The sequence below is a fragment of the Meriones unguiculatus genome, chromosome 12, assembly GCF_030254825.1.
Source record: "Meriones unguiculatus strain TT.TT164.6M chromosome 12, Bangor_MerUng_6.1, whole genome shotgun sequence".
In the NCBI taxonomy this organism is placed as follows: domain Eukaryota; kingdom Metazoa; phylum Chordata; class Mammalia; order Rodentia; family Muridae; genus Meriones; species Meriones unguiculatus.
In genome coordinates, this window is record NC_083360.1 from 12,320,254 (window position 1) to 12,335,136 (window position 14,883).

Here is a 14,883-nt window from a genome sequence, read left to right on the forward strand (position 1 = left end):
CTTCTATAGACATTGATTTTCATATTTATGAAAAGGTATATAGATCACTAAAGGGCATTTCCAATTATGGGGTTTTTGTTTTGTTTTGTTTTTTAGGAGGTAGCTTTAGCATATTTCCTATTTTTACTTAGAAAAGAACCTAAGTGAAAAATTAAGGAAGTTGGAACTGGCATTCTTTGGGTTGTAGTATGAGAGATACCTTGAACTTTCTGCATGCCTGCTGCACTCAGTTACGGATAAGTAATAGGCAGCAGTGGAGAATGCTCAGTAAGCATGTAGGATTTGTGCAGCCTCATTCTCTCCCTGTGCTGATGAAGAAACAGGCCCATCTCCTTGGGTTCTTTCTCTTTATCCAGGCAGGCTTCAAACACACCATACAGCGTTGGCTTCCCAGAGCTGCTGGGATTCCAGGCATGCAAATCAATGCCCAGCTCCAGGCTTAGTTCTTCCAAGGGCACAGCTAACATTGTAGCTCTGCCAGTTAACAGAGTGACATGTAAGGAAACACTAAGAATCTTGGAACTGACTGGCTAATGGCGTAAAAGCCACCTCTCAGAGTTCTGAGATCTTCTCAATCCCTCTGCTGCTATCTTCCTCAATCTTGCTGAGTTAACATTTACACTGAAAATGTCTGACATCAAACAGTGGGGACCTTATCTTCATTTTATCACAATGACCTCCTTAGCTGGCCCTCAAGTAATTTAACCCACATCTTAATGTTCCAATTAAAATCACATCCAATAAGCGAAACTGGATTTTTTCCTCTGCTGTTGGTGGAAGTGTTCCTCCTCCATTCAGCGCCAAATGCACTAGCCTCTTATGGAGCATGGTTAGGGATCTCAGAAAGTATTCTATCACACGGCATTTTCCTTCACTAAGTGGTGTTTATGCGCACCGACTAGCAGGAAAACATGGTATTCTGTATGCCAGCTTCCCATGGATGGAGGTCATACGTGATGCAGATGGAATCTCTGGTGAAACCCAATGAAGGCAAGAGACTTCTGCCATGAGCTTCTCATCTGTACAGAGTTCAGCAAGCACATCAAGTTATCCTAACAAATGGAAGGCTGTGAGTTCCCTGAAAAAGTATACCTATAAAAAAAAGTATAAAAGTGTGTGCGTGGGCACACACACATACACATAAATTTTATTTCACTGGCCTGAGATGTGCTGCAGCTTTCTAGCTCCACAGGAGAGGACAAAGAGGACATGGTAAGGAGGGGGCAAAAATTAGGATCCTTTGTAGGCTGTTTTTCATATTTCAATTTTACATTACGCTGAAAGGGCTAGGCACCAACAAAATGGTTTTGTTTTTGTTTTTTCACTCCCAAAGCCCAGCTGTTCATTTTACAAAGTTCAAGGCTTCAGTGTTCTCCCAGCACAACCATTAGACCTTGTTACAGTCCTTACACAGACTCTAAATGCCTTCTAGCATTGTTGTCTGTGTCTATCTTCCCTCTTTTGCTCCTTTGAAAAAGACAAGAGCAAATCCTCTGCCTATTTTAGGTGTATCTGCCATCTCAAAAGCTCTTAAAAAACTCGGTTCTTTCACCCAAATTTTACTGGGTACCTACAAAACACGAGACAGAAGAGCAGATAAAACAGGTGCTGACACTGAAAGCCTAAATCTTCCAGAGAGAGAAATAAAATCTACCAACTTTTTAAAGCCAAAGTAACCCTGGCATGGTGCAGAATGCTAACGGATTCAGAGGAGGCAAAGTGCCCGGGCCTCAAGGAAGACTTCAGCAAAGGGAACAGGCTTGGAGTCAAGCCTCACAGTCCCATAAGACAATCCAAGCAGGAGAGGCAGCAGGGGAGGGAAAAAAACAGGCACACTGGAGAGAGAGTCTAAGTATTAGACTCATGCAGGAAAAACTGAAATCTGATTGGAGAGGGCCTGCAAAATGACTCTGGATTCTAGTAACCTCTATTGATATGAGCATCAGAATTTTCTTATCTTTTTTTTTTTTTCACTTTTTTGTGTGAGTATAATCGTGGAAGCACAACATGCGGAAGTCTCAGAGAACAACTGTAAGAAGCTGTTTCTTTTTTCCACCATGCCGACTCCATCAAGCTCGGGCTTGGTAGCAGGTGTCATTACCTACTTCCATGACCACGGCTACCAGAAATGTTATACTATAAGTAGAATGAAATTTACCTGTAATTATTGTGCTGGATAGTTTTTTTGTCAACCGGACACACGCTAGGGTCACCTTGGAGGTGGTTAACTTCAGTTGAAAAAATACCACCCTAAGATTGGCTGTATGCAAGTCTGTGGAGCATTTTCTTGGTTCATGGTAGACTTGGGGGGCCCAGCCTATTGTGGATGGGGCCACCTCTGGGTGGGCTATCCTGGATTTTCTAAGAAAGCAAACTGAGCTAGCTAGCCATGGAGAGCAAGTCAAGGCCATGGAGGAGGCCTCTGCTTCAGTCCCTGCCTTCAAGCTCCTGTCCTGCTTGAGTTTCTGCCCTAACTTGACCAAAGATGAACTATGACCTGGGTCATACTAGCCATTCGATCCACAAGTTGCTTTTGGCCATGGTCTTCATCAAAGCAGTAGAAAGCAAGTGAGGATATTATTCATTTAAAATCTCCCTTTAAAAGCTTAGAGATCTTCTCTTGCTGTCCTAAGTGTGCACTTCAATGTTCTTCAGATATTCAAATCTCTAGTCAGAATAACTGACCCCATTCTCAACTCACTTCCTACCTCCCAGAGACAAAAATGACATTTTCCCCTTATTTTATTCTGAGAACACCAAGGTATGTCCCTAAAATTAGTATTTGCTAAATGGAAGAACAGATTTACTAAACCACTTATTTTTACTTTTCTAAGAAAATAACTGTCAGTCAGGTGGTGGCGGCACATGTCTTTGATCCCAGCATTCAGGAGGCAGAGGCAGGCAGATCTCTAAGTTTGAGGCCAGCCTGGTCTACAGTGTAAGTTCCATAACAGCCAAAGATATACAGAGAAAAAGAAAAAGAAGTTTTGTTTTGTTTTGTTTTTTAATTGTGTATGTGCTACACATGCCAGGGTGTCCGCAGGAGCCAAAAGAGAATGTCAGATCCCCCGGGACTAGTTGGTGCTGGGAACTGAACATAGGTCGACTAGAAGAACATCAAGTACTCTCAACTACTGAAAAATCACTCCGGTCCTAGAAGTAACTTTTTAAAGCTTATTTTCATTTTTGCAGTTCTGGGGATTAAACCCGGGCCTTAGTGATATCAGGCAAGTACTCTACCACAAACTAAGCCTATCCCTTATTTTATTGGTTTTACTTGGGGCAGGGTATAGCTAAGTTGACCAAGCTGGTCTTGAGCTTTTGGTCTTGACCTCTCAAACAGCTGGGTTATGGCATGCCATGGAATTTTATGGTACATTACTCTTGACTATTACTGAGGCTCATGTTCCTTAATTCTAGGATGTAATTTTTCCACATTTCAATATTCCCCAAATCAGACAATCTAAAAACTAGTATGCTCAGTTAATGAAGCACTGTTCCTTTCTCCCAGGGAAAGCCAGGACAAAATCAATATGGAATTCTTTGTGTTGAGGGGCTAGCCCTAAACACAGGTTCCCGCAGTTCTGTCTCATCAGCCTCTAGAATAGCCAGCCTGTAGGGATAACCCACAACACCTAGCTGGACGACGTATTTCATAACTGACATTATCTTACAATTAAGGCGTATGGAGATACAAATGACCACTGGCTACCAGGACCCACCTCTTTAGTGGTCATGGTTCCTCAGGTGTCGGAGTTTCAGAGAACTCAACAGAGCTGACCAGGGTGAGTTAAACATAGTGAAAGCCTGGCAGTGTCCCTCCCTACCCAGGCTAGAAAGAGAGAGGGGAATGAAGTGACCTCCAGGTCACGTCTCTACGATCATCACAGCCATCTGTGTAACAAATGACAGGATGAAACAGGGGTGAAGTGCAGGGACTGAACACTTGAATGTGTGTGTGTGTGTGTGTGTGTGTGTGTGTGTGTGTACACACATGCATGTACGCCTGCCAGCAGGGGAATGTGTGCCACACATATTTATGAGAGTCAGTTCTCTCCTTCCACCATGAATCAGGAGGGTCTCTCTTATTTCTGCTACAGCACAGGTACCCTAGGCTAGCTCATAAGCTTCTGCCAATTCTTCTGTCCTGCCTCCCATATTGCTATAGGAGTACTGGATTACACAACCGGCTTTTTACATGGGTTCCAGGGATGCAATGCAGACCAGCACGCCTGAATACCAAGCACTTTTCACCACTGAACCATCCCCTTGTCTTTTGATGTCACCTGATGTTTACCACCTTTTGATCTGCACCAAGCTTAAATATGTCACATCAGGCATCCAACAGTCCTGGCTTACAGGGAGTAGGTACAGCACTCATAGGGCCCCAGTAACAAACACCAAGCCAAGAGGCTTCACAATGAGCTCCAGAGCAGCTGTTTGGAAAGAGGAGAAAAGTCATTATGCAAATTAAGCCATTTACAACTATTCAGTCTTAAAGAGATAAAGCCAGGTAGCTGCCAGAAAAATGGAGCAATGAACTGCTTGTTCTAGGAGATGGAACCATTCTCTTCAGTGCTAGGCAACTGGGCCAAAAGAAGATGGCCATCTGGCCTCTGTGATTACACAGCTCACTTACCACAGAGAACTGAGAGCTGGGCACGTGTCTTATTTAATCACAAACCAAAGCTGACATATATAAGATGCTCCCACAGCCATACCGAAGATACAGAGGGTTATAGAGGGGATCTGACCAAAGACACACAGCCAGGAAGTGTTCCCCAGCACAAGCATGAGGGGTTAATCACTATCTTGCCTTCTGCTCCCAACTCCTCTCACAAAGAGATAAATTATAGCACAGGTTAGGACACTGAAATGTCAGAGCAATTACAATCGTAAACATTCATCCAACATCTGAGGGATTCCATGCCATCAGAAGACAACCGTGGTCTGGGGAGGTGGGAGAAGGCACGTGCCACCAAGCCTGCCGACCTCAGGTCAATCCCTGGAACCCACATGGTGGAGAACATACTCTCACAAGTCCTCTGACTTGCACGTGAGTGCTATAGCGCCTGGATATACGTGGGCACACATACAATAAATCAACTGTAAAATGTAAAATAATAATAAATGATGATGATAATAATAAAAACAACTGGAAACGTGCTGAAAAAATAAAGATTTAATGAAAAATAATTACAATATTTTATTTCAACAGCGCTTCAATAACAATTTCCCCATCATCTTCAGATCCAATCTATAAATAACTATGTATCACACTTTTTGTTAAAAGTATCTGGGAGCATCTAACCTTTTGACATTGCAACATGACATCAGCTGTCAAGTCCACTCAATGACTGTGCAATCAAGTTATGAATAAAAGTCACATAAAAGCCTCATACTATTTTAAGTGTGCTCATGATTCTGTGTTGGGCCACATTCATAGCAGTCCTGGGGCACAACAGGCCCATGGAATATGGGCCAAATGTACCTTACTATATTGCTTGGTCATTTAACAAAATTGTTTCATATCTAAATTAAAACAAAAGCTTTTCATTTGCATTTCTATCTGGTATTGTATGTCAATGTATGCTGTATACCCATTTTTCAGATAAAAGAAGCCAAAATAAAGACTGGTAGGGATTTAAAGAGTGGAAAAAGCATACAGACAGAACAGAAGGCTCCAGGGTCTGCAGGGCAGCTGAAGGGACTCAGCCAGCAAATGCCACCTGCCTATTGCCGGGCTTTGGAGGAGGCACACCTTTGAAAGCATCTGGATTTAAGTCCAGTGTGGCACTTGAAGAAAATGGCATCAAAGGTTGGACTATAAATCTTCCTTATTCTCAAGTCACTGGACATTTAAGAGCGAGGATATTGATGGGCCTTTTCCCTCCTCTTCTTTCTTCTTGGAGCAGATGTGTGATTCATGGATTGTCCTTTAGTGGCTCCGTTCTTATCTTATTACTTTTTCTTTGCTTCTGCTTTCTGACAGCTCTGAAAAGCAAGGTGCTAAATTATTTTATGGAATGAGCATAGTGAATTATGTAATTATGTTGAAGTTTAATTAACTGGCTAGCCAAATAGGAAAACAGAAGACACGAAAGAATTTGCTGTGTAGTAAGCATAAATTGCCAGTGTCCTAACCGTGACAACAAGGAAACAGACAGAGGCCTGATCAAGCAAAATGTTTCTGAAGACACTTTTTTAAAAGATGGTTACTACAGATTTAGAAAAGCTATTCAGGACAGACACGCCATAGAAGTCAGCAACACACCAACGGGCTTGTCTCTTTGCTACATTTATACTGCTCAGCTCAGCAATTCCATTTCCAAATCCCTGAATTACATTTTTTTTTTTTAAGAAAGGGATTAATACATGCGGCAGTCAGCAGGGGTAGAAAAATGAAACAGCACAACAGGAAAAGAAAAACTGACCACATTAAAGAGGGCTCATTTCCTAAAGCCTCAAAGCTAATCTTCCTTCTCTCACAGGTGTGAAAGTGCCAGCAAGCACCTCAAAGGATGCCGGACTTTGTGTCCCAAGCTTCTTGAAAACAAGCTTCTAAATGAATAGGCTGGAACTTCTCCTCTACAACATGCCACGGCAGACAGAACAGATCCTCTGCTCTGCTGGTCTCTGAACCGGGCAGCCTGTGACGGCAGGACCCCTGACCGTTTATTCACTTCTCCACGCCGGCAGAATCATGTCATTTCCCCTGTCAAAGGTTGGGCTGGCACGTGCAGCACTGGGCACACCTGGAAATGGCCCCGACTACCCAGCATTATCAGCTGCTGAGAGTCAGAAGCCATGACTTGCATAAGTCCTAACAAGCTAGGCCCTTCTTGATCTAACCCCGGGTAAAGGGCTTCCTGAAGAGTAGCCGATCCCTCGCCAGTCAAACTTGAGCCTCACATTTTGTTTGCTCAGCATAGTTTGCATCAGAAGTTAGGAATAAAAAACTCAAGGAGCTGAAAAACTGTGCTAGGTAGGTGTCTCTCTTTCTCCTAATTTTTGTTTTCCAGGTCCTTGAATCATCCAGGAGAGAGTGGCCAGGCCAGCCTGACTCTAGACTCCGTGTTCACGCTCACCTGGTAGTGACTGCTCAGTTAGTGGAATGCCAGCCCTGCAGGGTCACTGATAAACATCAGCTTTACCTGGCCACTCAGCAGAACACTGCTTGACAACTTACATCGTTCACGTTTTGTGCTGAGGGCTGAGAGTACCCACCAGCCCAAAATAAAACTCACTTTATATTGTTTCTTTGCATGTTACACAAACCTTTTCTTTCAAGCAGTCATTTCCTTAAAGTAGGATAATTTACTGATAAGTAAGGACTTAGCAAATTTAATGAAGTAAAGTATAATCTCTAATAGGAAAGTCAATGAAGCCATGTGTCTCTATTCAAATTTTAAATTTCTCTTTGGTTCATCTACTCATAAGCAGGATTAAAAATGAACCAGATTTCACTAGGGAATAAGCAGAAGAAAAGAATTGAATGTACTCACTAGTAATGTAAATAAACAAAACCTTCAGGAGCTAAGTACATGAACTGGGGTGTGCTGGCAGAGTAAAATTGATCATTTTAGTTTGCCTTAAAATTACACTGACCTAGTATTTGTCCTCTAACCCTGAGGATTTCTGTAACTGACAGAATGAGCTTTCACCACAAGAGGGAGCCAGCAGCATTCCAGGTCGCAGCGGAAGGACCATTAACCACGGAAAAACAAAATAGAGTAGAGAACTGTAAAATGCATAGGACTGAAAGACATTGCAAGCCATGGAATGCCCAAATACAGACTGGAAGCATTGCCATTTATAAGGAAAGGACATTCTGTAAGGGCTGGAGAAGCAGCTCAGTGGTTAAAAGGACTTGATGCTCCTGCAGAGGACCCAGGTTCGATTCCTAGCACCCATGTGGCAGCTGTAACTATCTGCGACTCTAGTTCCAGGGCATCTTTTGGCCTCTGCAGACACCACACAGGTACATGGTGCACATACATATGTAGAGGCGAAACACTCGTACACATAAAATAAAGTTTCCTTTAGGTAGTCAATTTCATTGTGCGTGTGTGTGTGTGTGTGTGTGTGTGTGTGTGTTTTGAGGGAGGGGGCAGTAATAGAATCTAGAAGAGTTCTCTGTCTGAAGAATGCAATTCTACCAAAGCATCACCAGGTACACTGCACCACAAAGGATTTGCTCTTTGAACAAAAGTTGACAAAATCCAATCCTGAAACATAATGATTTCTCACTACACCCCCAAAGGAAATACAATGCTACTAAATACTCCAACAAAAGGACTAGGATTTTGTTGTTTTGTTTTCTTTTAAATTTTTACAGGCAGAGTTTTACTGTGTAGCCCTGGATGGCCTGGAATCCTGCCTGCCACTGCTTCCCCAGTGCTGTGATCAAGGCATACATCACTATGCCAGGCTAGACTAGCTTTTTCAACAGCAGTATAGTGCCTATAATCCATTAATAAACATCGCTGCAGTACGGTAGCAGGGCCTGTAAGCCCAGCACCTGGGGGAACTCAATTTCCAGGCCAGTCTGCCATACAGCAAAACTGTCTCAAAATCAAAACTCACACCAAAATTAAGATTCAGTTTTCATATGCATTAATTCACAGAGTTAAAGGCTGAGCATGTTAACTCCTGATTGTACTCAAAATTATACTGTAAATGAATGATGCAACCATCCTAGACCAACAGGTAGATGGATTGTGTTTTATTATTGAAGGCTTCTAAGAGGAAAATTATAAAATTCATTTAATTTTTAAAAATTATTCTTCTACCTTTAACTACTCAGTAGAAATAATTACAAAGTAAATTTATGAAAATGACAGTCTAAATAGGAAATATAACCCAACTGACTGACCTGAAGGAAAAAAAAAATCCCACTGGGGTAAACAAACAAATAAATAAGACAGAAGATAACTATAATATAATCATAGTAACTGAAGCTTCAAACACTTCTCATATTATCTGTTTCATCACAAATAATATGATAGGGAAATTTTTTATCATAATCTCAATTTTCACATAATGTGAAGCTTAGCTATTTGGTAATCTGAAGGTAGTATGTAATGCCAAAGTTCTGTTTCTGAAGACCCAGGTTCACTTCCCAGCACCCACATGGAAGCTCACAACTATCTGTAACTCCAGTACCAGGGGATCTGATGCCCTCTTCTGACCTCCTCAGGTACCAGGCACTCATGTGATGCAAATCATATGATGCAAATCACAGGCAAATCACCCAAACACAGTTAAAATAAAAATATATCTGGGGGGTGGGGGAGGGCACACTTGCATTAGCCCAGTTGGTAGTTTTTTTCTAAACACACTATAATCCCTGGAATAATTTTACTCTGAGTTGTCAATCCCAAATGATGGTAGGAGATGTGAAAACAATCATGGAAAAAAAAAACAAAAACAAAAACAGTATTTTAAATATTTAGTAAAAAGCATGCGTAAATGTTCTTAAGAGCAGACAGAATTTATAGAACTAGTACTAACATAAATAATGTTACATTTGGAGCGGCTGGTTTGATTGGCTCATTTTAACTCAGCTGAAGAGACCACAGTGCAGGGTTTGAATCCCACATCAACCGGTAACTTTTTTCTGTTATAATGGTTTGGAATTCACACTTCTCTGCTATGAAATGGCATGTTCCTTCTATCCGAAATGCCTTCTGCCACCAAGTATCCACATCTGGCCAGCCCACAGAGCCCGACCTGAGTACCCTTTCCTTCAGTGAGCTCTGAACTCTCACCCTAAATTTACAATTTGGTCTGAACCATAGGAGATGCAAAGTTAGCAACTTCCCCCTTAGATTCTGGCCATCTTGTGTCTAACCTGTCACCGCTGAGCTCTCTGAAGCACACTCTTCACTTGCCTTAGAGCCTTCCCCCGCCATCCACCTAAATAATACATAATGGTGAGAGTAACGATTTAGCACTGCCGAGTCCTCTGAAAGCTTTGTACTTTTGTAGATTGCTCCTAGGAAGCTTGACACCAGCAATCTTTTTTCTGGAAGGTGAAAGAATTCAACTAACTTGTTAGCTCTCCTAGAGGTGCCGATGCGGGGACAATTGCTGCGTTTGTGATCCAATGCACCACAAATAAAGCAGCCATCTTTAGGACCGGAACAGGAATGATCTGAAAGTGCACAGCGATTGCAGGTGCTACAGTGTATCCAGGCTGTAAGAGAAATACCAAGTTTCAGAAGAGGTTTATTTACCCTGATTTCCCATTTTCTTAACTTCTGAAGTAGGTTATATGACTAAAGTTCACCTCAAACACTGTGGCTGCTTTGCTTAGCTCATTTTAATTTGGCTAAAGAGATCAAGGTGCAGTATTTGAATCCCACAGAAACTGGCGACTTCCATCACTTATAATGCAACACGTCAGCTCTTGCCCAGCGTGGCATGACCTGCCAGCAGCTGCCACAGCGGAGGCTGGCTGAGAGGCACACAACCCTACTGAAGTAAAGGAGCCGAATGCCACACTGGCACAGGCTAGCAGCCAGCTCTCTTATGAAAGGGTGTTGGTAACTATCAAAGTCAGTGTTGGTCTTTACATTATTTTCTCTTTATGAATATAACAAAAATCCTGTTTCTATGAACAGAACTCAAAACTGTTTTCCCAGGGTCTCAAACACCCGGCCGAACACTTACACGGCTTCACACACTTATTGCAGAGAAAGCAATGGCTCCATTTCCTGCCGTCCTACAAAAACAAATTTTAAAATGTTCAATTTGTTGTAAAAGCCAAGTTCCACAATTAAAAATTAAAATGTCTTATTAAAATATGTGTAAATTATTCATTCCCTATTTCTCCCTTTCCTGGGCTTCACAATTAAATACTTTGATTTTAATTTATGCATTTCTCCACTTAACTCAAATGCCTCCTTGATGGGCCTCAATTTCCTTAACTATGAAACTAGATTTACCCAAATGATCTTGAAAATCCACTCTGCTCCAAGCCACCCAATCCTCACAAAGAAGGACGCAAATGAAAATTTCAAGAGAATTAATGATTCCATAATTTATGTTATCTATACGACATAGTCCTTAATGAAATTCATATTTGAGAGCTTCATGTAATTTACAGAGATAGATTACAGGTTATTATTCGAGTAATTTTTTTAAAATGTGAAATAAAACACACCTACAAAAGTACATTCAATACATGTGTGCACTTTACAAATATTAAAGCAACTGCTGGTTAAGAATTACAGCCCCTTGAGCCCCCAGAAATCTCACAGCATGGCCTCTCACCACAGCACCCCTTCCCACTGGACAGCAGTTGTTAGAATTCTTTGTGACCCTCATTCCCCTGTTCTTATTTATCTTTACCACCCATGTGCACATTTCTAAATAAGTTTTGTTTCAATTTTAAACCTCCTACAACCTGTACATAGTATTTCTAAACTAATAACCATTTCTAAACTAATAGTTACATAGCTTTTTCTCTGGAAAATAATTTGTGATGTTTAGTTAGGCTGAATTCCATACGCTCTTTCCGACTAGACTTAGTAAAACTGAACAAAGTAGCTGGAGGCTCCTATCTCCTATCTTCTCAAAAGTAAGCAGGACGCTTGTTCCTAACTGCCCGAAGTTGGAAGTAAGCAAGATGTCCTTCAGTGGTTACACACTGAGATACAGCCAGCCAATGGGAAGTCATTAATAGGACTGGGTCGTGTAGCCACAGAAAGCCAGGCAGGAGCTTTAAATGGCCCTTTCAAGTGGGAGAAGCCAGTCTGAAAAGCAGTTTCACGTGCTGTATAACTCCAATATTATGACTCTCTGGAGAAGGTAAAACTATAGAGCTAGTAAGATCAGTTGCCTGTGGTTGGGAAAGGGAAGGGGGACCAAGTAGTGCATAGATGTTTCAGGGTCTATAGTGATGTCCCTGAATGACCCGACAGTGGCAGAAGCAGGTCCTTATATGTTCAACCAATTCAAAGAACACAGAGCACCAAAAGGGAACCTCAGAGTAAAACCTGGACTGGAGGGTAGCGATTAGAGGGTGCAGCAACCGTCACACAAGGTGCGCTCCAGTCCAGGGTACTGATGAGAAGGCTGTGCACGGGAGCAGGGGAGAGAGTATCATCTCAATACCTTCTGCTTCACTGTGCTGCAAATCTAAAATGCTTTCAAAAACAAAGGCTCTACAGAAAAACACAGGCAGGACAGCCATCAACAGGAGACAGGTCTCTCTTTTGCACCTGCAAGAGAGCAGAGGGGAACGAGTCCTTCCCCAGGGGCTATTTTGAGGATTAAGTGTGTTTGCTAACCCACGCAAAGCTCTAGGAACAAACCTCGCACATAGAACGCGCACAGTACCTGCTACTAATCATCACCTCATCAGAACAGCAATGGCGTCTAATGGTCCAAAGTCTGATGTGAAACATCACAATTTTACCCTTAACAGACATATAAATTCAGCACTTACTGCCTTATTTGAAACACTCTTGGGAAGTACCATATGAAAATGATTGAAATAGCTATTTACGATGATGAAAGAAATTAAGTACTTTAAAAAGCCTGTTTCAGGGCTGGAGAGATGGCTCAGTAGTGAGGCATTCATCACCAAGCCTAATGGCTTGAGTTTGATTCACGGAACCCACAGGGTGGAAGGAGAAAATGGTCTCCTGCAAGTTGCCCTCTGACCTCCACCTATATGTATATGTGTGTATATGCACACAACACGCATATGCCTTCCAAACAAAAAACGAAGACTTTAAAAAAACCTCCTCAATCTATAATTAGAAGGTACTACTGTATATAGGAATAAGAGGTGATACTACATAGGAATTCAAGCGTTAATAAAACAATTTAAAAGTAATCAAATTATCATATAACAATTGCTTACATAAAAATGGATTACATAAGAGAAATATACCTTGGATGTGCAAGAATTACAATGCACGCAGTGCTGATTCTCAAGAGAAACATATCTCTGACAAAGGGAGCAAAATCTAAAGAAAGAAATGGGGAAATGACTCGCATGTGTTCATTGAGATTCACAGAACAGACAAAAGTGAACATGGTACTTGCTCCAAAAATTGGAGGTAATCAGAATTCAATTCAATATGAAATGATGGACCAAATCTGAGAGTAATACAAAAGCCACATGATTCAATATTTAAAGCGTTTTATTGTTAGGTACACAGAACTGCATTTTCAGGTGACCTGTTAAGTTCAAAGTGGTCTCACCTGTACCCTTCTTCTGGAGGAAGGACTATTTTGTTGGCTGGGACGTTGGTGAAAATCCGCACAGGAGACTGTTTTCGACCTGTCTTTCCATGTTTGTAAAGCGCATGATTATCATAATCTACCTAGAAAGTAAAAAGAAAATTCACTCAAAGGAGTCAACATTCACTAAGCTCCTTTAACCAATAAACAAACAAACCAAGATACAGGCTGAAATACTCAAGCAGTGAATAAGAAAGTCCTAGAAGTAAGTTTACTCACGGCCAACCTCACGAGGCCTCCACCTCACGGCCCCCACACCACCATCCAGCAGAGCTTGATTTCTGTGCTGAACATGGGCCTTTGACTGAAGATGTACGCTAGCCCCCACTTCCCTGGGGTAAAGTCAACTGCACCCTAGTCTGCCCTCTACACCATCTAGCCTCTCGCTCTCAGATGGAACGGAGGTTTAGGGATCAGACCAGGGCTGTCACTAACTTGTTAGATGCCCTTCGCCTTTAAAAGGAGGTCAGGGGGGTCCTTGACCTTGAGAGTTGCTGTGATGGTCAACATTAGTTCGGAGTCTGGCATGAGGCGGGAAGATGGCGACGAAGAGGAGTCCACGTGTGGTTCCAATTCCCACAGTGACTCTTTCCAACACTGACCTCCCTCAACACTGCATTTGTTATTTCAGTGATTATCTTGAAAGCAAGGCAATGAGTTGTTTTATCCTCCTACATTCCCTGTCCTCCTTCAGCTATTAACCATAAACATCCTCAGTTTGGCTTTTGATCTGTTGTGAAACCCTCTAGCTATTAAACCTGTCTTTCTTTAGGTTTCAGTGACACTGGGATGGATCCTGTTAAAGAAATGCAAATTCTAGCAGGGTGTAGAAGTGCACGCCTTTAGTCCCAGCACTCCAGGAGGCAGAAGCAGGTGATCTCTGAGTTCAAGGCTAATCTGGTCTACAAGTCCAGGAAAGCCAAGGCTACACAGAGAAACCCTCTCTCGAAAAAAACAAAATAATTTTTTTAAAATGCAAATTCTTACCCAACCTACATCTCCTATATCAAAAAGTGTGGGAGTGGGGTATGTTTTAGCAAGCCCTCCTCACAAGCCCAAGTTTATACCCACTGCTTTGGATTATCCTTAAGAATACTGTGAGACTGCTATCAGCTCAGGATGGATCCCAATTCCACATAAGGTGTCTTGAGCTATTCGGATGAGAAACCAGGGTACACTTAGGAAGCTGGAACTAACCAGTATCTTGATCACATCCTCCCCAAATTCCATTTCCTCTGGCCACACCCTAATGCTTTCTCCTCCCACTTTCATGTCCTTTAAAACAATATAGGTATACATATATATGCATACATACACTGTACATATATGTATACACATTCATACATAGACACATTTACATATGTGTGTGTGTGTGTGTGTTATATGAAGACCCTCTGAGTCCAGTTAGAGCTACCTGCATGTGCCGGGGCAGCCTGCCAGCAACTACACCCTAGAAGGAAAATAACTCCCCCTCCTGCAGCAGGCATCAGTTGCCAGCAGCCCCTCAGTGGGCTGGACCCTCACCAGCCACCCTCCCATCCGTGGCAGAATGTGGGCAGGTCCTGTAGGTAACTGCTGTGAGGCCAGGAATGCCTCGCTTATGGCGCTTATGGCACATCCAGAAAA

The 14,883-nt window shown here is 42.2% G+C and overlaps 1 protein-coding gene across 3 annotated transcripts in view; it reads right to left on the minus strand.

Annotated features, from left to right (window-relative positions):
- Nucleotides 1-5,167: 5,167 nt before the first annotated feature.
- The window catches only part of Zcchc4 (zinc finger CCHC-type containing 4), a 41,243-nt gene continuing 31,527 nt past the window's right edge, over nucleotides 5,168-14,883 (minus strand). For 2 of the 3 annotated variants that reach the window (XM_021653778.2, XM_060365315.1), the window contains 5 exons: nucleotides 13,219-13,340; nucleotides 12,905-12,980; nucleotides 10,675-10,726; nucleotides 10,054-10,198; nucleotides 5,168-5,994 (listed from right to left, as the gene is read on the minus strand). In XM_021653778.2, the coding sequence (XP_021509453.1) occupies nucleotides 5,925-5,994; nucleotides 10,054-10,198; nucleotides 10,675-10,726; nucleotides 12,905-12,980; nucleotides 13,219-13,340 (465 nt within the window). In that variant the 3' untranslated portion in view covers nucleotides 5,168-5,924. Of the gene's footprint in view, nucleotides 5,995-10,053; nucleotides 10,199-10,674; nucleotides 10,727-12,904; nucleotides 12,981-13,218; nucleotides 13,341-14,883 lie in introns of those variants that run through there. The other variant, XM_060365314.1, reaches the window with a different exon arrangement.